At 46.0% G+C, this 23,795-nt stretch overlaps 7 protein-coding genes across 7 annotated transcripts; 3 read left to right on the forward strand and 4 right to left on the reverse strand.

Moving 5' to 3' along the window:
- Window positions 1-920: 920 nt before the first annotated feature.
- F4812DRAFT_134100 (thioredoxin-like protein) lies at window positions 921-2,186 on the reverse strand. Its single transcript, XM_047929569.1, has 2 exons — window positions 1,390-2,186; window positions 921-1,333 (listed from the first exon to the last, which is right to left on the reverse strand). The coding sequence occupies exons 1-2, from the start codon at window positions 2,011-2,013 to the stop codon at window positions 1,085-1,087; spliced, it is 873 nt and encodes a 290-aa protein (XP_047787468.1). The 5' UTR covers window positions 2,014-2,186; the 3' UTR covers window positions 921-1,084.
- A 422-nt stretch (window positions 2,187-2,608) lies between these two features.
- F4812DRAFT_439783 (uncharacterized protein) lies at window positions 2,609-3,689 on the reverse strand (the record flags this gene model as incomplete). Its single annotated transcript, XM_047935100.1, has 2 exons — window positions 3,028-3,689; window positions 2,609-2,942 (listed from the first exon to the last, which is right to left on the reverse strand). Coding segments are annotated over exons 1-2 (326 nt in total), but the record flags the coding sequence as incomplete, so codon positions are not given.
- A 1,857-nt stretch (window positions 3,690-5,546) lies between these two features.
- Window positions 5,547-7,401, reverse strand: F4812DRAFT_134144 (guanine nucleotide-binding protein subunit beta). Its single transcript, XM_047929570.1, has 5 exons — window positions 6,942-7,401; window positions 6,126-6,844; window positions 5,977-6,066; window positions 5,799-5,918; window positions 5,547-5,743 (listed from the first exon to the last, which is right to left on the reverse strand). The coding sequence occupies exons 1-5, from the start codon at window positions 7,069-7,071 to the stop codon at window positions 5,723-5,725; spliced, it is 1,080 nt and encodes a 359-aa protein (XP_047787470.1). The 5' UTR covers window positions 7,072-7,401; the 3' UTR covers window positions 5,547-5,722.
- Window positions 7,402-10,187: 2,786 nt separating this feature from the next.
- F4812DRAFT_466598 (Metallo-dependent hydrolase) lies at window positions 10,188-11,802 on the forward strand (the record flags this gene model as incomplete). The annotated part of the gene is made up of 4 exons (XM_047938560.1): window positions 10,188-10,235; window positions 10,299-10,438; window positions 10,553-11,225; window positions 11,293-11,802. The coding sequence occupies 4 exons, from the start codon at window positions 10,188-10,190 to the stop codon at window positions 11,458-11,460; spliced, it is 1,029 nt and encodes a 342-aa protein (XP_047787471.1). The 3' UTR covers window positions 11,461-11,802.
- On the reverse strand, window positions 11,694-14,356 carry F4812DRAFT_452556 (acetoacetate-CoA ligase; the record flags this gene model as incomplete). Its single annotated transcript, XM_047936365.1, has 7 exons — window positions 11,694-11,808; window positions 11,869-12,785; window positions 12,947-13,145; window positions 13,202-13,474; window positions 13,609-13,610; window positions 13,700-14,011; window positions 14,138-14,356. 7 exons carry the CDS (start codon window positions 14,354-14,356, stop codon window positions 11,694-11,696), a joined length of 2,037 nt encoding a protein of 678 aa, XP_047787472.1.
- A 2,549-nt stretch (window positions 14,357-16,905) lies between these two features.
- On the forward strand, window positions 16,906-18,864 carry F4812DRAFT_462003 (serine palmitoyltransferase 2; the record flags this gene model as incomplete). The annotated part of the gene is made up of 1 exon (XM_047937960.1): window positions 16,906-18,864. The coding sequence occupies one exon, from the start codon at window positions 16,906-16,908 to the stop codon at window positions 18,862-18,864; it is 1,959 nt and encodes a 652-aa protein (XP_047787473.1).
- Window positions 18,865-21,279: 2,415 nt separating this feature from the next.
- On the forward strand, window positions 21,280-23,134 carry F4812DRAFT_466614 (uncharacterized protein; the record flags this gene model as incomplete). Its single annotated transcript, XM_047938561.1, has 3 exons — window positions 21,280-21,781; window positions 21,867-22,028; window positions 22,122-23,134. The coding sequence occupies exons 1-3, from the start codon at window positions 21,505-21,507 to the stop codon at window positions 23,132-23,134; spliced, it is 1,452 nt and encodes a 483-aa protein (XP_047787474.1). The 5' UTR covers window positions 21,280-21,504.
- Between the last annotated feature and the right edge of the window lie 661 nt (window positions 23,135-23,795).

Here is a 23,795-nt window from a genome sequence, read left to right on the forward strand (position 1 = left end):
GGGGTTCAGACGAGCTGCATCTGCCATGGCCCATCACCTACAGTGCAAGGTACCTTAGGTACTAGGTACAGTACATAACCACCTACATGTACGTTAGGTAGTAAGTCACAGTAGGTATTAAAAGGTCAGAGAAATCTCTGACAGACCAAGATATAATCCACACGTATCGTATCGTTTACAAAGAACGAGATTTTACACCAGAGAATCTCTGGGTAAGACCCAAAACTCTATCTAACCCACCGGCCATGGCCTCGACGCAAGGCTAGGCTTAGGTAGTGAGTGTATCATTACGATCACTATACAATGTGCCGATAATACAATAGCAACCTAACACCCATCACCTATTACAGCCTAGCATAGAATGGGGTTGGGAAACACAACATAGGTACATTCTGAATAACTACAGTTTACGAACAAGATAACCATCCCGTCTGGTAAAGTTCGGTATTATTAATTTACGACACAACGGTTAAAGTCCTCGAAGGATTCCCCCGCTGGTCAAGGCTTTGGTCGTGAGAACCAATGCATGTCGAGTAGATACGTAGGTATGTACCTAGTCTTAGATCAAGTCTATAACCCCTATAACCCCCCCGGACCTTTCCGCTTTTCTGAATTGTAACGACATCAATGGGATATCGCGGTCACTCGAACGCCTTGAACGTGCCCTTCGTCTACCATCCATCGGCCCTATCATTATCATCGTTCCTGGCACCATTACTCTCATTGCCCGTGAACAACACCCTAACTCGCTACACATATTTCCTAAGTCTATATAGACGTGAGTCGACCACCATCCGCCACAGTTGGCTTAGCGTAGCCAGCTAAATAGGCCGACGACGAAGGCGGAGCCTTGATACTTCTGGATGGAAGTATTGGAATCCACCAAATTCAGCTCAGCATAAATGAGCCGTAAGGTAACGCTAGAATATCCCGACGAGCGGGCACGCTCATCTCATCACGCGCCTTGACGTGTCAGGTATTAACTCGAATAAATCGAAGACTGACTAAAAACTGCGCTCTTATAAGTGAAATAGCAACGCCAGCGTTTGCTCTTGCAAAGTGACCGAGAAGCGGAGAAGCGGTCTTATATAATGCTGTGCTTCTTGAAAATCCTCTTTAACGAGTCACTATCGAAGTCTTCGTCGTCAGGAATCATGTCGATGATTCCCGTTAGGTTGGCAAATAAGTCTCCTTGATTTCGGTAGGCAAGGATTGTGGGGACAGCGGCATTGTCGAATTCGATGTCCTCGTAGTGGACTTTGACAAAATGTATTTCGGGATGAGAAGTGACCAGAGGTCGCAGTGCCGACTCAATAAGGCCTGATACTTGACACTATTTATCTGTTTAGTATGCGACGATAGACAACTGTAGAAGAGGAATTGACTAACCTCGTGGTCGTAAACGAATACTACCACAATCGTATCTCTTCCCACTTTCTCAATGGCATCTAGATATCCCAATGCGTCGACACTGTCGAAGCGTCCAAACATCCTCAGGCTCGGGCTTGTTCTCCGGTTACGGATACCGTTCTTAGCTTCTCTCTCGAGCTCCTGTCTTCGCGTCTCCCGCCATTGTTGGAGAAAGGTGTCCTCGTCTTCATCTTCTTCGCTTTCGCCGCTATGCGAGCCAGTAGAACGAGCTGTCTCGCCCTTTCCGAATACAGATTGGCGAGCGGCGCGAACCTTGTTCCGCCACTTATTTTGACGAGCCTGCTCATAGGCACGAGCATCGGCAATGACGCCCTTCACACCAGTGCTACGGCCCGAATCAAAGCTAGGCGGTGGCAGCTTTACTTCGCCTGTTAAATTAGGGACGCGCATAGCTGCTTCTATCTGTGCGTTGCGGTAGCGATCTTCTTCGTCCTCGTCGGAATTATCGGTCTCTCCCCGAGCTTCTTCGCGATCTTCGGGGTGTACTCGTGAGCCGCGATCAGTGTTCTTTTCTAGAAAATCTTGAAATTCTTCCTGTGCAGGAGTAGGGTTAAGGTTTACGTTTTCGGAAGTAGAGGTCATATTGGGCGAGTGTTGGACGAGAGGAGGGGGTAGGAGGATTGATATATGCGATAGGTTTTCAATCGGTGTGGGCAAGACCACGAGTAAGACAAGGAATCTTGTTCCGGGGAGGGGGGTGGTGAATGATGTGGATGGTGCGGATGTTGTAGGGTTTTGGTGTAAGGGAAGGAAGCAGAAAATAAGATAGGATAGGCTGATGTACACAGGGCAACGGCCCAGTAATTTTTTTTTTTTTTTTTTTTTTTTTCAAAAGAAGGGATGGACGACGAGGGTTACTAAGGTTGGCAAAGCAGGCAAGGTTGGATTAAGTTAGGGTCTAGCTTGGAATGCAAGGACTGAAAAAGGAATGCTTCTGGAACAATGTCCAAATCAACTATCAACTAATAGGGAAGGAGGGATAAAAAAGCCCCAAAGCCCAAAAGTCCAAAAGAAAGGAGCTGCAGAGGAAGGGCTACGGCGTGCATCAGGATGTTTCAGACGCCACAATACAGCGCACTTTCGGTTTAGCCTTTATGTGATCAAATGATGCGCTACGTTAGAGAATATGTATTATGTACGATTAAGGTGTCTGTCTAGGTTGCACTAACCCATGCAACTTTGTTTTACAACTTACTAACGTCACCTAGATGATTAGCTTCTTTTTTTACTTATTTTTATTTATTTATTTTTATTTTTTCGAGATATCTTTCCAAGGAGTTGGGATGATAATGGATCGACCAAATCGTCCATATATCCTGATTAGCTGCCAATTGTTTTGATCTAATTGTTCCTTTAAACCATGTGGAAGGATTAATTGCACTGCCCGGCCGCACACGCACACACGTACGCATCCGCTGGATCGGGGATGCGGCGTTGCGTGCTGTCAATACGAGATGCCTCTCTACAAGGATTAAAACGTGGAAGAAGAGGAACAGGGCTGGTCGTGAACGGTCCGTGTCCAGAAGCCTTTCCTTCTTTTTTTTCCTTGTTTATCTTGACTCACGAGAACTATCTCGTTTCTAATCCATACCCTAGGTACCCATGTTTTATGCCTGGTATACCGTATACACTATATATCCCTTGCAACATATTACAACATATAGCATTGTTTGATATGATCAATATTACATTACATAGTGGAAGGGTAGAGCCGTGACAATGGCAAGAAATTTGTATTTTCTTTTTTGAGGGACCCAGCGCCTCGAAGAATCAGCTTCTACCAAATCTAACAAAGCAACCAGTATTAACAAAGGCCTTTTTGAAATTATGTCCGCGAAAATGAGCTGGGGAAGGCTAGTCATGTACAATACGTCACGCTGCCCGTTCTAATAATAAAACATCCGTTGCGGCTTGCAAAGGCTTACAAGGCTTTGCAAGTGAGTGATCATTTGATCTTGCATCGGAGGAAAAATAGTGAGATAACGGCTATTGCATAGAGCGCACACCATCATCTCATGACAACAGTCTTGATAAATGCAAATAGCCTAATGGGATAAGTTAAAAGAGCAGTTACAGAATTATTGGATGCTGCGCAGTGAAACCCCGACAGCATGCTCTATCTATGATCTGATGTTTACCTGATAGAACACTTCTAGAAGCACGATGCCCTAGCAACCAGTAGGAGTAACAAAGACAGTTACCTAGGAGGTAGGTAAGGTAGTTGCTAGCTTGGGGGCGACGGCAAAATGCAGCTGGGGTGTATGTAAGTCGAAAAGGAGGCTGGCTGCTCTGGCTAAAAATAACTCCAATCTTGTCCATGTCGGCTATGCCGACGCTTTGATGGCCTGCCCGAAACCGAAACCAGTAACACCACCTTCATAGCCAAACCACTGCTATGGTATCGTCTCTACCGAGGACAACTATTCTTCTTAATAAGGCGACATGTCTCTCGTATAGCATAGCATCTGGCATATAATCTTATCCTATTCTACTATCGAAATCTTCGAGATAACTTAGTATAACCAGCCTACCTGCTGCTACGATACATTAGGTACCTACTTAAGCCTAAAGACATTACATAGAGCAAGTTTAGGCTTCATCGCTTCGGAAGTGTGAATAACAAGTGAAGCAGGTTGACGGCTGGAGAGTCTGAGTCGCAAAGTAGCGGGTAGATAATCATGTTAGATAAACCATGCAGAATATATATTTCTAGAGTGTACAGTTGAGTGCTGACTAGTTGTTAACGGTCTTCTTCCAACTTCACAAGATTCATAGTACTATAACGATACCAAACGTACTATTTATCTAGGTAGATGTCCCATTTCTCCATAGATATATCATTCTTACCTCGCTCCATATTAGTTTTTGGGCAGAACATATCAACTTGTATATAGACATATCTGATCAGGAGCAGCATTAACGATCTAAAGCAATAGCGAATGAGAGACATCAAGCGTCGGTATTTAAATCATATCCTCATTTATAATAGTACTACGATAATTAAGCTATATGCCTACTAATAAGGCGTAAGCATTGAGTCTAAACAACGTGCTGACAACTGCTAGGGAATATAGACGAATAATAATAATAATCTCTCTCTCTCTCTCTCTAGTTCATAGATACGAGTTCAATATACGTACCTAGGTAAGCCTAAAGCGCTAGGATATTGTCAAGCTACTCTCTCCTATCTGCGTCAACATAGACCCTTTTTATCCTATGGCAAACCCGTCTCACATGTTTAAACAAAGGAGATCTATTCTAAAGAACATCACTAAACAGCGCGGCAACCTGACGATTTTCAATACCAAATTAGTTTTTGGATGATTTCAGCGTTTCAATATGACATGACTATGGTACAGACAGTAAGGGAAGGGCCGGTACGATGCCGGATGCGAATGTGTTCATCTTGCCCCTACTTCATTCAGCTGCACCTAGCCGCTCGATTTCCCTGGTACTAGGAAGGATACGCCGATAAGAGACGACCTCTAAGAAACACCCGTAAGATGACCAGCCACCACTAAAAAAACCCTAAGTTACTGCATATCCTCCCCCTCGCCCCCTTCCACTGGACTCAGTTAAAAAAGTCACCACACTCAAGTGATTTTTCCTTTTATCCACAGAAGAAAAAATGCCAATCAAAACCTCACCCACTCCATCTACTATAGTAAGATCAGGGGCGGGAAAGGGCAATAAACAGGAATCAAGTAGACGCGCAAGAATTGTTTTTGTTTCCGGGTGGAAGCCTCTTTTCATATCAACATGCCTCCACAAAGAGGGGAAAGACTGTATCCGTTTATCGAGTCGCCGAAATTTTTGAACTGAATCGTAAGGGAAAGCCCAAGGGTTCAAGAAGATGCCGCACCTTCGCCTTGTAAATTGAAGTGCCCGGTGTCCAGCTTCGAAGAGCAAGTCGAGCCGAGCGTTGTAAATTAGTACCATTCAAGTCCGAGGCGGTATATTAGCGGACTAGCTGACAGATGCGAATTGGGCAGAGAAATATGATATTATGGAGGTATCTAAAAGCGAACAGGGCCGGGAACTATATACTCCCTTGGCCCCTCAGTCGGCAGCGGCGAACAGTAGTCCGGTGGGAATCGAGTACAACACAGGCCAGTAAGGAAAATAGGTGCTGGGAAAGGCTGTCGTGACTTCGTCCTGATAGCATCGAACCTGGACGATTCGTTATGCTTGGCAGGTTGAAATTAATTCGAAATATTCATCTGAAAAAGGAGAGCAAGAGATACGCGAGCGATCCGCGTAAATAATGCTCCATCTCGACGTGGATTTCCATCTAGTATGCCCAGATTTTGAGCTGCTATACGTCAGCATACTTCGAGCGATATAAGCAACACGCGACCGAGACTTACCACGGAGTCCCAAGAGCCTGTGCACAGGCTGATACCGTCGTTGCTAACACCCAGACAGCTGACACGATTCTCGTGGCCTACAAGAGATCCAACCTTCTCTCCTCTGGTGATATCCCACACCTAAAAAAATAACCGTTAACCTGCGAACTTCAAGTTGGCGGAGCGATCCAATATTTACCTTGCACTCGAAATCGTCATATCCAGCGAATAGTAGGCGGCCAGAAACGGAAGTAGCAACGGACGTGATACCGCATAGAATAGATTCAGACTATAGCCATCTTAGTTAGTATTCGCTAGACCGGCGATATCCTTTTCCCAGCCACTTACCCCGTAGAGATTGAGCTCCCTATCCGCTCGAATATCAAATAGTCTGCACGTTGCGTCGTCAGACCCTGTTACGAACGAATGGCCATCCGGGAAGAATTGAATGGCGTTGATATCGGATTCGTGACCAGCGAATGTCTGCACGGCCTTGCCGGCACGAATATCCCATAGCTTCGCGAAAGCATCGCAAGCACCGGATATGAATGTGTTTTGATTCGTAGGGTTCAGGCTGATGCTCATGACGTCGCCCAGGTGGTCCGCAAACTCCATGACCTTAGTTCCAGTCTCGATATCCCACTTCATGCAAGTCATATCACCTGACGATGTAAGAATGCTCCGGTCGTTAATGAACCGGCAGCAAGATAGATAGCCAGCGTGGCCGGATAGCTCACGGGCAACGCGCGTCGGCCCATCTCGGTTCTGGTTGAGATTGTAGATAGAGCAGATGTTATCGAGACCACCGCAGGCAACATAATTACCGCTTGGGGCGTAAGCGCAGGTCATGACCCATGATGACCGTAGGGGGATAGCGTGGACCTTGTTCGTCGTGTACGCATCCCAAATAATCAACTTGCCGTCTTGCGAAGCAGATACCAGATGTCTTCGGTCAGTCGACCAGTGCATAGCATATATCTTTGCCAAATGACCCTTCAGTGTCCTCTTTGTCTTCATTAATTGATTTCGGGGAATTGCTTCGTGAGATTGCTGTGCCACGGCGCGGACTAAAAAGTGAGGGATAGAAGTGTTAGGAGCGCATCAATTGTAACGCGTTTGCAAGGGCCGGGAAAGTTGTTCAATTGATGAAAACGGATTACTTACGGGTGGTGTCGGCCAGCTCATCCTTCTTTCGCTTGATCCTATCCTTCAAGTTCTCAGCCTCGCGTCGCGCCTGCTGAATGCGCGCCTGCATTGCCTCGGGCGATACATCGTTTGGACGTTGATTGTCCATGGCGGCGGCGGCAATGGGTGTGCGTCAAGGAGAGGGCCGAGGAGTAGCGGAGGGGGAGGAGGGAGGGAGAGAATTGGATGGACGGTGATAGACGACGGGTGTCGTCAAGCGGTGTGGATAGAGTTGATGTTGGAGATCGCGAATAGCGTAGAGAACACCGAAGGGGGTAAAAAAGAAAGAAAAGGTGTGAGGTTGGAAATCAACTCGGGGTAAGGGTGAGAGAGGGAAGTGGTAAGCTCCAGGGGGGACCTTGTCGTAGTGCTCTGACCAGTATTAAAAGGGTTAAAAATCAAAATAAAATAAAGCTCCGGCTAGGCCACACTCGGAGATGTAGAAGAGATTGACTTAATTGTCAGGGCCGAAGAATGAAAAAAAAAAAAAAAAAAAAAAAGTGTGGAGAGAGAGAGGACAGAATAGGATAAGGACCACCAGCGGGTAGTAATTGCTAGGTAATCCCTAATTGTTAAGCTGCTAAGTTTGTTACGTAGAAAAGAATAGGTACCTATCATACGCCTTCGGATTTTAGAGATTGGAAAAAAAAAAAAAATAGAAAGAAAGCAGCAATCTGGAAGGAAGTACTACTGCTGCTGTAGGAGTAGGAACAGGAAATAAATGAAGGTCAGGTAAGCTAAGTTAAGCCTAGGTACCCTGAGATAGCGAATGTACATACATGCGTCAAAATTTATGTGGGGATCTAGGTGTATAGGTGTACTAATTTGTATGCAGACTGGTACTACAATTCTAATTCCCTCCTTTGCGACCTCCCTTCTCGCGATTGCACGAATTTATGTACCGTCTTATGTGTATAAGCTAATGCAGATCGCGCCGCCCGAACAAACATTAAGCATATGTATATATGTACCATACCTTACCTATATTATTTTAGCTATGAAGATATTGTCTATATTAGGTAGGTACATGTGTATGCTACCTCTTTTATTTACGTGATCGCCTTAGTTAACATACTATATATGTACCTACATTACCTCCATTAGATCTAAATGGAAGTGAAGACATTAGTTGTCGTAAAGAAAGGGAAAACCTAAACCGGCACAAATGTATATATATATATACCTATATATAAGGTAGGTTGCGTGCGATGTGGTAAGCGACATGCAACCACCAAATACCGAGCAAATGTAAAATAAGATTCGATGGATATAAGAGTGCCTACTTACTTCCCAGGCCGCGCTGCAATTCGCTAAAAGGGGGAATAATAGGACTGACTAATAAGGCATCCTATTCGCTCCGACAACTAATTACGCCGCATACGTGTGCGTAAGTAAGCGCTCGGGCTTTGGTACTTTGATCTATGTACTTTTCTGGCTTTGCGGAACGGGCAATTAAATACTCAGCAGTTATGTAACGCGAACCTTATTATGTACTTTGCGCCATACCTACCAGGGAGATACGAAGTACATAACCTAGCATAACCTAACGTAATGTAATAGGTGCCTGTCGACTTCTTTTAATTCTTCACCCTTTCCAGGTTTTCTCTCCTCTAAATTGATGCTTTCCTCTCATCAGTCAGTCTACGTAAAGATTTTACTCACTCCAACAACGTATATAAGTCGCGAAAATATTATTATTCAGACAACATACTTAAGTACCAGGTACGCAATGCATCTCAGAAAAAAACCTTGATTCAGTAACTTGGCCAAGGGGATTTTGAAATCATGTCTACCGAATAGATAGATCTTACCAGTGCTTACCATCCTCGTGTTCTCACCAATCCGACCAGCTAGTTTATTTTATTGCATTTGACCGGAGACAGGATATCAAGCAAGTCGGCAAGGCTTAGGTAGGCTTCTACAAGCAGTATAGTACTTCTACCTATACGTCCCCTTTGTGACCAAAAGTCTTAGGATAGGCACATAACATCATATATCATGGATCCCACCTAATACCCTTTGTTTTTCCTTTGTCTTTGTGCATATGAATGTACTAGCACGGTAGAATCGAATTGATAAAAGAAAGAAAGGGAAAAAAAAAACGGTATAGGTTCGGGTTTTCGAAGATGGTTATACTATTTACCCCCCAACTTATTAAATTAGCCTCGCATGTAATTCTACGCTCGCGGCACAGCAGACTAATCCAAGCCCAATAGTATATGCTGTCGTTATCACAGCTTTGCTGCGAGAGCAAGAAATCATACATACCTTTCTTATTGCGGCCTTTCAAATACGGATACCTATACTACCAGAATCGTCCCTGGCCCGTGCCCTAGCCGCATTAGCCTTGACCGTCTCGTTAACGAGGCACTCTCGATCCTAGCCTATGCAAGGTACTGGCTTGACTTGAAGACATCAGACCCGATAATGGAACCCCTCCCCAGCTTTCCCAACTCCCACTGTAACCCAGTTTGCCAGCTTCCCAAAAACAAAAAGGAAGACATTCTCATAAGATGCGTGGTATGAATGTATGAATGTATGAATGGCTGGGGTTAACTCGGTTATTTGTTCCGATCCCGTACAAAGGTCTAAACATGCAGTGCTTATTTGAGCAACGAGATGAGGAAAAAAGCCCGAGGCAAGCATTTAAACGACACTTTTAGTTGCTAGTGACACCGCTTCGTCAAACATTGCACATTTCGAAGAACTCCGGCCTTGCTTTGATAAGGCCGTTGAACGGACCGCTTACTACGGAAACGTACATGCCGTGATGGGTCGGGGGGATCTGATATTTATGCAGACGGAACTTCTAGAAGGGTTACTCGATGGGAATCTGACAAGCCTCATTCGGATAGACAATCTTTTAAACACTGTGTATCATTGCGCGTGATTATTGATGGGCATTGCTACCTGACTTGACATCATGTGGGTGATATAACACAGGCAGCTAGCTACCTGTTACTAGCGACAAAATACTAAAGATATTACAAGTGTCAAATCAGAACCTATTTAAGGCTTTGATATTTGTTGATATTTGATATTATAATATAAACTAAGTCGAATATCAAATACCAAGTTACTGTGTGGTTTTTACTTAATGAGGGGCTCCGTCGTCGGTAGTCGACAGCTAGCTTGTGCTTGTCTGATCACAAAAAGCTCCAGCTACATACAAGTCTTCGCCGCTCACCAGCGATCAAAGTACGACATTTTGACTCGCGCGGCATCATGGCTCAAGAACTAGAGTTAGACTTCAAGTTCATGCCTAAAATTGAGGTAATCAGACCAGCTTCGGACACATTAATTGAATTATATTAACTCTTGCTTCGTTAATGATAGCTTCATGCCCATCTAACCGGAAGTATAAGTCGGCAATGCCTGCACGAGATATGGGAAGTCAAAAAGGCAGCCGCCGAGACGGATCTCGAAGACCCTCTCGTCGTGATGCCGCCGGGTAGACATGATTACGACCTGACAACGTAAGAAACCAGCCTAGCCTAGCATAGCCTACCTAGTCCTAGAGGGACGACAAACGCGTAGTCATTTCCCCCCTTTGCTATGAGGAGCTAAAAGCTGAGGTCATCTTTCTCTAGCTTCTTCCCGCTCTTCTCATCCTACATCTACAACCTAATCAACGACGTCCCCTCCCTCGAGCTCTCCACCCGCTCCGTCGTGCGTGACTTCGCAGCCGACGGAGTGGTGTATCTCGAGCTGAGGACCACACCCCGCACGATGCCCGCCGCGGGCCTAGATAAGGCAGGCTACGTGGCGGCGGTGCTGCAGGCGATAAGCGAGGAAGAACAAGCGCTAGCGCAGACTCTCCACGCCCGGCTCATCCTCTCCATCGACAGGCGCAATGTCCTCGACGAAGCGCTCGAGGTGATCGCACTGGCGAAGCGGTTCCGCGACCAGGGCGTCGTAGGCGTCGATCTGTGCGGCGACCCCACAAAGGGCGATGTGGCGCTGTTCACGCCTGCGATCGAGCAGGCCAGAGCGGCCGGGCTGAAAGTCACAGTCCATTTCGCCGAGGCGGAGGCCAGCGCTGGAGAGGCTGAGCTGCGCACCATTATGAGCTGGACGCCGGATCGGCTGGGCCACGTTATCCACGTCCCGGAGACGGTCAAGAGGCAGATTACGGCGCGAAGGGGGATTGGGCTGGAGCTTTGTCTCAGCTGCAATGTCCACGCCAAGATGATCATTGGTAGTTTCGAGGCGCATCATTTTGGGGAGTGGTGGCGCGTCGATGGCCCGGTTGTCGTACCTTGTGTAAGTTTGAAGCGCTTGGACTAAACCGACTTGCATACGGCTGGCGGTAGGCTGACTAGATTACCAGACTGATGATGTGGGCGTTTTCGGAAGTCCGCTGTCGAACGAATGGAGGCTTATCCAGGAGCACTTTAAACTACGGCGAGAGGAAATCCTAGGATTAGCGAGGATGGGTATTGAAGTCATTTTTGCGAATGATGACGAGAAGGCAAGGCTGAGGGAGATCATGTGGTGAGGGAAGTTTCTAAACATGATAAGGGGTATCTTGAAGGAGAGGTGAATTTCTAGTGATTATACAGGCTATTCACATTTCAATCGTCTTCTTTTCGTTAACTAGGTAGTCTAGGTAGCTACCTAGGTTCCCTGAAGTTGTGTCCCTGGTTTTCCGCCTATTACTGAACCTAGACCTAATATCTATTGAATAACTCTTCCCCTTCTTTCTCGTGAAGTCTATTATTCCATACCATCTTAGTCGTGTGCTGACGCCCATTCTTGGAACCAAGCCAAAGATTCAGGATTCGCAACACTGGTATTTGTTTTTATGTCGATTCCGGAGAGAATCTGTTTGACTGCAACTTCGATTCTGGTTGGACATTAGCTGATATACTTTAGAACCTAAGAATGAGATATAATAAAAGCGTACTTCTTCCCGTTTAGCGTCTTCGGGACTCCCGCTCCGCATTCTTCGATCACAGCAGGGACATGTCGTGGACTTAATTCTTTCCGTATCACGCCTCTAATCCGTTCCTGTAGCTCAGGGGTGAAGTTGTTCCCTCCAGCCATGCCAACAAACAAGCAGACAGTTTCGTCGCGGTCTGTCTCCCGCCTTCGACCAACACATACTGCATCTTCTATCTCACTCCCGAAAAACTTGGTCAGCAAGTTGTATATCTCGGCGCTGCCAAATCTTACACCACCAGGCTTTAGGACACCATCACTTCGCCCCAACATAATAATACCGCCCGTTTTGGCATTCATGCGCAGGAAATCACCATGATGCCATATGCCATCGAAGCGTTCGAAGTAGCTTGCACGGTACTTGGCATCGCCTCCAGGTCCCCAAAAGGTCAGAGGTTGAGAGGGAAACGGCTTTACGCACACTAGCTCTCCATTTCCGTCAGGAATCGGGGTGCCACTGATAGAGTCTACTACATCAATGGCCATACCAAGCGCGGCACATTGAATTTCGCCCACATGGACTGGAAGTAGCGGACATGGGAGACCAAAGCAGGAAATAATATCAGTGCCACCGGTGATAGATGCTAGATTGACATGAGCGGGGAATGCCTTATAAACGAAGGAGAATGTTGACGGCGGCAAGGGTGCGGCTGTTGAGTAGATTGCCTGTAGGGAAGAAAGATCGAGTGATTGAATTGGATAAACCGAGTTCGTCTCGAGTGTTGTCAGATATGCGGCAGAGGTACCGAAGTGGGTTGCCCGTAGAGAAGAAAGAAGTCGGGGTAAAGAGAGATAGCCGTGCGGTTTGAAGGGCGAGCCCGAGTAGAGAATCAGGGTTGTGCCGCAAGAAAGAGCTGATATACTCCAATGCCACATCATCCACTATAGCAACGAGTATTAGAAAATGACTTCTTTATAATGTAGTCGAGGCAACTCGAGCCTGCCACCAGAACCCGAATGTCTGCCGATTTGGATTAAGCGTGTTTTTTTTTAGGAGTAGGTCTGAAAGGGGGTGAAACTAGTTTTGGACGATAGGCACATACAGATGTAGTGGTATAGTAGAACAACCGAGAAGTCGAATTGAGCGAGGAATGGAGGAACAGCTCCTTCTTATGTTGGATCAGCGTACCTAACGCCGAGTGAACTATGGCTTTTGGCAAGCCCGTAGTACCACTAGAAAATAAGACATAGAGAGGATGCGAGGGCGGAAGTTGTTCGAATTTCAGGGGCTTGTTACCGCCGCTGTATGATGTTAATATCAACGGTGCTAGCTTTTGGAGTCTTTGCCGGGAAAATACCTCTTCAGAAAGCTTTCGTATTCCTTAGCTACTATTCCTTTCGAGTCCAGTTCTTCTAGACCTAAGTCGAAATCTGGGACATTATTTATGACGACGACAAGTTCCAAACCCTTGGACTTGAGCTCATCGACTACTTGTGATATCTTGTCCGTACCAATCCATGATTTACCATTGTACACAGTTCCGTTATCTGCGAACAAGACCTTGGGCTCAAGCTGAACCAACCTATCCAAGACGGCGCTTACTCCGTTATCCGGGCTTATTCCGGTCCAGCTGATATATATAAAAAAAGTGTATTGTTAGCATTTTCTACTCTCGTTCGTTTCTCAAATATGTAAGGCGTTGTTTTCTGAAAATTGGTTGCAAGGGAGCTATGATGTTTTACTCACTGCCAGAACGTTAGCTACCTCTTATTGGTAATGTCATATAAAGCATGCGATCATTTTGAGAAGTACAGAATTAAAATCTCGACGGGACCTAACATAAATTTATACGTACCACGGCTCCGATGGCGGCTGCGGATAACATTGCTACGAGAGCTTGGTGGTGATTTGATACGAAGCCGGCAACAACATTTTTAGGCTTCAAGCCGGCCGCCCTCAAGCCGTTGGAACATTGTCGTACTGCTTCTCGTAGTTCAGCCCATGTCGTCGAAACAAGCTGTTCCTCAACTTCAGTAACCGTTATAATTGCAGTTGAGGACTCGTCAACGTCCGCATTCTCCGGGAATAGGAGGTTCTCCGCAAAGTTCAATAGTGTGCCGGAGAAGAAGTCAGGTCTAGGAAACATAGACGCATTGTCCGGTAAAACCTATCGAGTGTCAAGTTAAGCGTTTTGCGAACCTGATAATCTGATAAATAGGGGTAAATTTTGTTATAAGTTATCTAGGTTAGACCTCTAATATTTGGAGGATTTTGATGATGTTGAAACACATACACGCGAGTAAGGCTTAGATGCTTTTATGCCACAGAAGTTCCATACTTCCTCCCAGAACTCCGTGATATTGTCGACGGACCACTTGTGCAATGTCGGATAGTCTTTGATTTCGGGGTCATATTTACCCCTTACATGTTCTAGGAACTTGTACATCTGAGTTGAAGTAGGATTTGGATGTCGCCATAATTCGGTTGGTTGGGATATAGAGTCAACAACCATTATGGATATATGGAAACCCTTATTGTTATTATGGTTACAGATGAAAGGCTCAATTTGAAGAATCGTGACGGTATCTGAGCAAAGTGTAAGAATGGGTTTGTTGAGTTTACGATGGCTGAGAATGCTTTGCTTATTCACATAAATGCATAAATGTAGGCACTTACAAGGTTTACCTACATGTACGTAAGGTTAAATAAATTCTATTGAATAGGTTGTGGCTGGTGAATGCGTATGTGCCTTACGTTGGGGAGTTACAATGTCTCCGAGCAGCGCGAACTACCTCCAACTGAAGCAACCGGCCTATCTACGATACTCTGGCAGAGGGTATTAGTATATTGTGAAGTTTGCGTTACGGGAAATAGTGCATTCATATACTATAGTACATATTCCTATGTAAGCATTGTAAGATCGGTATGCATTGGCCTGTAATTGGTCATTCTAACGATCCTCAAAGTCTCATCGGGAATAAAGTTCAATTTAAGCGCGTTACCTGGTCCCTCTGTGCGACCTTCTCTAATCCTTTGGATGGCACTGTGTGATAGGTACCTACCTACACCTACCGGGTTTCCATAAGAGCAACTACCATAGCGACGATATCGATCCCCGCCTCTACGCATCGTCATGTAATCTCGATCATAATATGCAACGAGTTAACGAACCAAGTCCTTACTATGTATACCTACGTATTTACACGCATAAGGCAATTTTATGTAGTAATGACAGATGGAATCATGGATCCTTCATATACCGGCCGAGCCCGGCCACGATCATTGCTCCGCTTGCTCCGTAACATGGTCATAAAACCAATTGACGCCCTGCCAAGCTGATAATGGCGTGGTCTAGAATGAAAATGCGGCTAGGGGTAATTTCGTGACAGGCACCATTCCGAATGCCAGGTAATGCGTGTGATCACTTTGCAGGAAATAGTAAAGCGAGAACGATAAGAACCAAAAATTTGCCAAAAGTCGACTTAATTGGTACTTGAAGCTCTTGAAGAGTTGGAATAGAGACCACCAGCGTGATTCAATTCTATAGATTGTAAGTCCTAGGTACCGAGGCATTTCAATATCACTAATAAGTACCTAAGGTACCTAAACTTTAGCAGGTTTTGTTAGCTGAGTCTAGCACCTAGCTGTCGAATAGATGCGGACCTCAACTCGCATTGTGGGGAGCGGATCCGTCGGAAGGAAGATGGGAAAATTCAGGAGCGTTAGGTACCTAAACCTTAGGTACCCTACCAGGTTAGGTACTAACATTAAATGTTTCGCGAGAAGGCGAAAATTGTCCGGTAACTTGGAGATTACCTAGATGTAACAACCCTAGTAGACGTTTATTACGGAATTGCGGGAAAGACTTTCTGTCCGATAATTGAGGTAATCAGAATTAAATCTGAGCAATATCACGTTAGTGCCTTGACTGGCCTGTCAGCCCTGCATGGGAGGCCCGTGGCGATCGATCCCGTAGTAAGGTAAAGTTTTTGTGAAACTTGTAGTTTAGCTCCGTCATGTTGTATCTAGGTAAGTACCTAACCTAAGACGGTCAGGTCGGTTGTGATGGCTGAATGGCTGACCAATAACGGCATTAACTACCGTGTTAGCTAACAGATTCACACTACGAATCGTAATTTAGATCCACATTTTGAAACTCTGCCATCTAAATCTAAAAGTTGCTTCTCGCGCGCCTCCTAAATTTAATCTTCTTCCTCTTTGTCTCCTTCACCTCGTGCACCTCTCTTTCTTCGTCAATTTTTAGAAAGGTGTTTTTGGTGTTGAGGGTAGCTGTCGTCGCTGTCGAACCGAGGGAATATTTTCCCTCAATTACACTCCTTGATTTAACGATATCAGCCGTCGCCTAATTGAATTCCACCCCCTTTTAAAGGGTTTAATCAACAGCTCTCAATTCACTTACTCTGCCGGCCTATCCGTGAAATCTTCGGGCGGAAACAACAGCACCCTTTTAGAAGAAGACCACCAGTGCAAAGGACGCAATCTCGGGAAAAGGGTATTGTAAGTTGGATTCATCTAACCATGTTTTAATACCTTTGTATTATTATCATTATTATTATATTTCCCCCCCGTTACGCACAGTCAAGCACAGACGAGGCGAGGCATTGTATGGTACGAATCAAATCCATCGAGTTTCCACTATCGATCTCGTTTCGTCACAAAACTTTATAAACTCCGATTGCTTATCGGGCTACTGTCAGCTATGTACTGGACCTTTACACAGCTATGCTATTTGTTTCCATCTTCCCGTTTAACCTCTAATGGAGTCTACTGGAAACAAATACCACCACGGCCTCCCCTTGACGGACCACCGTTACCGTGTGCCCTCTTAGCTTGACAATTCAATACTAGTAGCTTTTTTTTTGGTTGCACTTAACGCGTTTAACTAACAATCTGTTTAGATTCGCACACCGTAGACCTAAACTCCGGGCTTATTTTGCAATCATTTGTTCCTAAACCACCGCCCGAGTATATATCCTTTACTATCTTCTACTACCTATAGAAATGCCACGACGTATCTCAATTCCCTTTACTTCAAGCAGTATGCCGCATGCAGAGAAGACGGGCGAGAGAAGACCCTCGCAATCTCGAGGGAACCGCCTGAGCCAACTCTTCTCGTCATCCCCTAAAGCTAATCAACAGCCATCTGCCCAGCAAGCCCTGATGGCCATGCAGAACGGCTCTAGCCCGTCTATTACGGCTCCGGGTTTGGCACTGCCTTCTATTTCTCTTTCTACAGCTACTGCAGGCGAACTCAACCAAGATGAGCCACCGACTACTCTATTCCAGCCTCCTTCCTCCACCGAAATATCACAAAAGAAGCGCTTTGACGCTCAGTTCGGGCCGTTGGTAGACCCAAATGATCGCTACGTCAGCAAACACCACGGCGAACCTCTGGAAGCCCCTGTCATTGACGAACCTCCATATTATTATGTCCTGACGACCTATATCAGCTACCTACTTCTGCTCGCTCTCGGCCACATCAGGGATTTTTTCGGCAAGAGATTCAGCAAAAAACAAACCTACAAGACTCTCCGTGAAGTTAATGGCTACGCACCCCTAAATGACGATTTCGATAGCTTCTACACTAGACGACTAAAGATGCGCATAGATGATTGCTTCGCAAGGACTTCTACTGGCGTACCTGGCCGATATATCAACGTCCTAAACCGTGTTTCGGATGACTTCAATGAGACATACAGGTATACTGGAGGTGCAACAGAGACTCTCAACATGAGCTCGTATAATTATCTGGGATTTGCACAATCTGAAGGTCCTTGCGCTAATGCTGTCGAGGAGTGTGTAAAGCAATATGGTCTCAGCTTCTGCAGTCCTCGCGCTGATTCGGGTACTTCTGATCTCGTCTGTGAAGTTGAGAAAGAAATCGCGTCATTTGTTGGAAAGCCAGCTGCCATGGTTTTCTCTATGGGTTTTGTCACAAACGCTAGTTCTTTCCCTGCTCTTGTTTCCAAAGGCTGCCTGATCATATCTGATGAGCTGAACCACGCATCAATCCGACTCGGTGCTCGTCTTTCCGGTGCTGTCATCCGTTCCTTCAAGCATAACAACATGCTGGACCTTGAAAGGAAATTGCGAGAGGCCATTGCCCAGGGCCAGCCTCGAACTCACCGTCCTTGGAAGAAGATTCTTGTCGCCGTTGAAGGACTCTACTCTATGGAAGGCACTATGTGCGATCTACCCGGTATTCTCAACCTTAAAGACATCTACAAGTTCGCCCTCTATGTCGATGAAGCACACAGCATTGGAGCTCTTGGCCCCAAGGGACGTGGTGTTTGTGACTACTTCGGTATTGACCCGAGCAGGGTGGATATTCTAATGGGTACTCTTACGAAATCTTTTGGTGCCAACGGAGGTTATATCGCGGCTGAGAAGCACATCATCGAGAAGCTGAAGAGTACCAACTCCGCTACCATGCTTGGAGAGTCTCCCACTCCGGCTGTCCTAATGCAGATTCTGGCTTCGCTGAAAATCATTAGTGGCGAGCTTGTTCCCGGCCAAGGCGAGGAACGCCTGCAGCGTATTGCATTCAACTCCCGGTATCTCCGCCTGGGTCTAAAGCGCCTGGGCTTGATTGTGTATGGCCACGATGACTCTCCTATTATCCCCGTCACTCTGTATAACCCTGCCAAGATCTCCGCCTTCAGTCATGAGATGCTTAAGCGTAGGATTTCGGTGGTTGTTGTTGGTTACCCTGCTACTCCGCTAATTAGCTCTCGAGCGCGCTTCTGTGTCTCTGCTGCACACAACAAGGACGATATGGACCGACTTCTAGCTGCTTGCGACGAAGTTGGAGATATCTTGCAGCTGAAGTTCTCGACAGGTATTGCCGGAGGCCTCAAGCCTTTACCAGAAGATACCTCAGAGAATGAAAAGAAGGGACATGGGGCTAAGAGACCCAAGGTCGTTATCGAGCCACCTCGATGGACTCTCGAGGAGGTTATCGCTCGTGGTTCAGAAGATGCCAAAGTGAGATTAAGATAGAATAATTGGGCATCTCACAGTTGCAAATGTGAATAACTAGCGTCGAGGAGTTTTCTCATGTATGGGAACGACAATATCTCAAACTAGGGCGCCTCGGAGTTAATAGACGGCCTCGTGCCGGTAATTGGTTGTGGATTTGGAGGTTGGGCCCGCACTCGCTTTACAGATGAACCTTGGTTCACTTCATCCCGGCTGGTATGTCAAAGGGGCGAGCGAGGCTGAATAATTCCTGTTTGCTGCAGGCATCGGAAGACAAAGATACCCTGACGCTGTACTTATTGTATTGCCACCCTTGGCCTCGTCCCTTGTGGACTTGGCATTAATAGTATTCGGTAGGAATACGAATTCACTCGTTAGACTGTGTTCGATCATCTGGACTGTGAACTCGATCAATTGTGTGTGTATTAGGTAATGTATGTTTATGGTATGGTAACGTTGGCTTATATATTAGGTAGGTGTGGAGAATTTCTCAAGATATTCTTGGGTACTATGTATGTCTCTTATTGGGTAAGTAGACTTGGTATCAAGCCAGGTACCTAGCTAGGATTTTTGAATGTTTTGGGTGAATTGTAAGTTGGGGATAGCCTCATCATAAGTGTGTGTGTGTGTAAGTGTGTGTATAATTAGCATTTCGAAGGAACCGCTATTCCTCCAGATTTGGGCTGATTCTATAAGTTGAATACTTGGTAGCTACCTAGGTAAGTAGATAGATGTGCCTCGATATATATGCCTGCCTTAATGAGAAGTATCTTAAATTGGTAAAGTGATCAATTATGGGCGCCATCACTTGGAGACTAATACGAATGGAGCAGTCAGTTTCTTTCAGAGTAATGATACAGTAATGCGGCTGACAATATAGAGTCTTTGAAGGCTTGTGATGTCTACGTAGATTGAACTTCGTACCTAAGGTAACTATCAGGTCCATGTTGATCTGATGTCACACAACTTCGAGTTCTCCAGAGCTCTACCTACCAGCTTATTATAATGCTCAACTTGGAGAAGTGCCGAGATTCCGTAGGTTGGGAACAGGTGGGATGTTTCTTCTACATAGTATGTACAATACATACGCGGGGATAACATATACTATGTAGGTTAGAAGATTAAAGATGATAGATCATGAAAGGTTTCGTGCCGCCGACGTGGTCCAAGCGAATGCGACGCCAACCTACCTAGACGTTGGTTACGTCCAATGATTTATGATGATATCTAACCGTCGTCGTTAACCCTCTGGTCCAAGTGCTATGGTTAGCTTAAGCTTGTTAAGCGGATATTTCCGCAAATACAGAGATAAGGGTTACTTTTTTTTTCGCTCTTCTTTTCTTCTTTGATCTGATAGATCGTTTTTAAAGGGAAGTAATTATAAAATGAAATAAAATGGTAATAATCATAGTAATAACATATGATTTGTTATTAGAGCTTTTTTTTGAAGCATGTCTCTCTAAAGGTATTTATTATACCTGGTAGACCTCGTATGGACGCCATAGACGCCGATGATATAGGTACTCAAGTACCTAAAACTATACTTAGTACAGATGTCTTGAATTGGTGGTCGAGACAAAAAAAAAAAGGGGACCCATCTAATCCAACCTGCGGAGACTACCTAGCCAGGAAACGGGTTAAAAGATGCAGAAGGGTGGAATGTCGAATGCATAGAAGAGGACAGGGTAAGAGTGAGAAAAAAAAAAGGCGCTAACCAGCGGCTACATGTACCCAGCTAGGCTCTCTCAGGTACATCATCCGACTATTAGAAACACCGGGCACTTTATGTACAGTTACCACGGGGGCTGTGTACCCCTTTTATTTATGCCGTGCATCTTTTAGGCGGTACAGCAGCACACAGGTACATTATTTTTTTTTATTTTTTTATTTTTTTCATGTACTCACGTATCACCGTATATGTAACTAAGCTGCTACATTAGGTTATAAGGTACTGTACTATGTACATACACTAGGCAGGTTTATAGGCAGGCGTATGTTAGGTTTAGGTACAATGGATAGGTACTAGTGTATCTATATGCAGGATAGCGTACACAGATAGTACAGGTAGTGGACACAAGGAAGGAGGGACGGGGATGAGGGACTACCAGGAACAAGAACTTGAGGAATTGCGAGCGGGACCCAAAGGCAAAGCGCTGGGCTTTCTACAACCTCGAATCAATTCGTTATTAACAACCTCTCCAAGTCTCCAAGTCCGCACTGCAACCACTTGCAACAACAGCAGCTCTAGCCTCTAGTCTCCGACTTTACCCTCTAAAATCACCGCCCATTTCGAACTATACAGTACTACTATTCTTACAACCGGGTTTCTCTCCGTTGTAAACAATTCCCCATACTTCCTGCTTCCGACAACTGTTTCGACGCATCGTTGTATTGTATTATATTGTATTGTATTAAGGTGGACTCTTCCGGGGGGGTATAGTAAGGGAACAAAGTCTTTGGTAGCTCCTTGTCAATTAGGCGCGCGGGTTCTGCAAATCTCGTCTTTGAATCCTCTTAGACCCTGTTCGACCGGAGAAAGAGAAAGAAGCAAAAAGGGTTTCGAGACGTGGACAACGTGCAAGGACGATAGGACCTAAATAACGCCACAGTCTCAAATTATTTCTTGCTATTTTGCCTTGCTTTTCTTAGCAAGCGTCCACGATGAATTTCGACTCGGGCACCGCCTATGCGGAATCTGACGCCGACGATGAGTACGAGAGGAGTCTTCATACCAGTTCGCCCGTCCTCGCCACCGACTCTGAGATCTCCCCAACCGATTCCGACGGCCGATCCTCCACCGAACACACTCCTACTACCTACGGACATCGTAGTCGCGCCGACAGGTTGCCCGAAACAATAATATCCGAATGGGACGCGGAAGAGTGTGCCGATTTTATTGCTAGTATAGGATTACAGCAATATTCTGATCGATTCCTTGGTAAGCCCTCCCGCTATGTGTATATGGTCATGGAACGTCTATGCAGCCTTCTTTATCAAGTTTGTCGTTCTAACATAAGGTTTAGAGAATGAGATTGTGGGCGAGGCTTTGGTGGCATTGCTACACGATGACCTCAAAGCTATGGGAGTGACCAGTGTCGGCCACCGATTGACGATACTTAAAAGTGTCTACGACGTAAAAAAGGCACAAGATGTCCCTATAGAGAGCGATCACTATGTGCCACTCTGTATGCCGCATTCTTTCTAACCCCCCTACCCTCTGCGCATTTTCCCGCGCATATCATGTTAATCGTTGATTGACCTGCTAACCTCGCATATAGCTGCCGATGCCGAAGCCCAGTATGCTACCGCGACCCTTAAAGATATTAAGAACCTAGTCGAACAGCTCCGCCTCCGAGACGAACGGATGAGCTTTTTGGAACAAGACTTGCGACGGATGACGGATGACTTCAGACGGCTGCGAGAAGATATGTTGCCGGCTTTGCGCCTTGCTAAGGACGCGCAACAGCCATTGCCACACCTATCTAACAACCAGGGAGGAGGTTACACCTATGACGCTTCCACAGTCTCTCCTCCTGCTCCAACCTCAGCGTCGAATCAATCGACGGGCGGTATTAAACGTCAGTACTCTACTAAGAAGATTGTTCTTAGTACGAATCCCAAGAGCGTATCCCCTACTCACTTACAGACCACTCACGAGCGGCCCTCTGTAGAACAAACTCTAGATCCCGCTGGTGCCGCTGAGAGAGCCGTAATGTCATCATCCCTTCTAACTGCGATGAATGGCTCTGGCCAAGCTACTTCGCCCGGTTACCCCCCAAATATACCCTCACCTACCTCACCCCCGAATTTAGGTAGCACCACCCTCGGCTCCCGGTCGTATCGCTCTGATGACCGCCAGACGCCGTCTAATCGCACTACCTTCTCGGAAAGTGAGTACGGCCATAATGCGAAGCAACCCATCGCGCCTCGGCGGGGACAAACCCCGGTACCTGAGACACCCGGTTCGAATTCTTCGGTGGAGATCTTCAAGTCATTTAGGGTCAGTATGGATGACCCTTGCTATAAGGTCCTTCCGGCCGCCTTAAAGAAATATCAGATCAACGCGCCTTGGGACCAATACGCGCTCTATATCGTGTATGGCGACCAAGAACGTTGCCTGGGGCTGCACGAGAAACCATTGATCCTTTTTAAGCAATTGGACAAAGAAGGAAAGAAGCCCATGTTCATGTTGCGAAAAACAAATACTGCGCAAGCGGACGCTGAGACTCCTGGGAGTGCTGGCCTGAATAATGGAGACTTAACATATAACCCTCCCGGTGGGATAATATAATCCCAAGATAAGCATAATATTACTCTAGCACAAGCGCGCATTGTTATTCATATGTTGCTTGTCAGACAGGCATTTGCGTCTATTGCTATAGAGCGGGTGTTTATCGAGTCTGTTTCGATGTCTCGAGCAAGTCAAAATAACTCTTGCAAGGAAGCATCACTTAAAGCTGGACACACGAAACAGGGTTTTTCGAACCGCTGTCAGTGGCAGTTTAGCTTAGTGCGGTGGATATTGTGACTATTATAACTATCATGACGAGAGGCTTTCTAGTAGCTCTATTCCAAACATGTTACTACGTACTATTGGATTTCACTACGTTATGTACATATGCTGATTGTTTTGTAAAGTTCTTCCGTGTCAAGCTGTGATATAAAGATACCTAGGCTGCAAAGGGTGAATACCTACCTAGGTACCTACCTCTAGGTAGGTATGCCTCCTATGTAAGTTAATGTAGTTGTAACCTTGGAACTCACGCAGTTACTTGAGGCAGGTGACTAGATACAGGACAGGTACCTCCCACTTTCAATTTAAATACCCTAAGGTCCAACCTCTGCCCGTGGGGGGGGGGGGCCCCCCCCCCCCCCCCCCCCCCCCAGCACCCCCACCAACACCACACCCCCCACAACCCCAACCCCCCCCCACCAACCAACAAAACAACCCA

The sequence above is a fragment of the Daldinia caldariorum genome (genome assembly GCF_022478825.1).
Source record: "Daldinia caldariorum strain CBS 122874 unplaced genomic scaffold F4812scaffold_16, whole genome shotgun sequence".
In the NCBI taxonomy this organism is placed as follows: Eukaryota; Fungi; Ascomycota; class Sordariomycetes; order Xylariales; family Hypoxylaceae; genus Daldinia; species Daldinia caldariorum.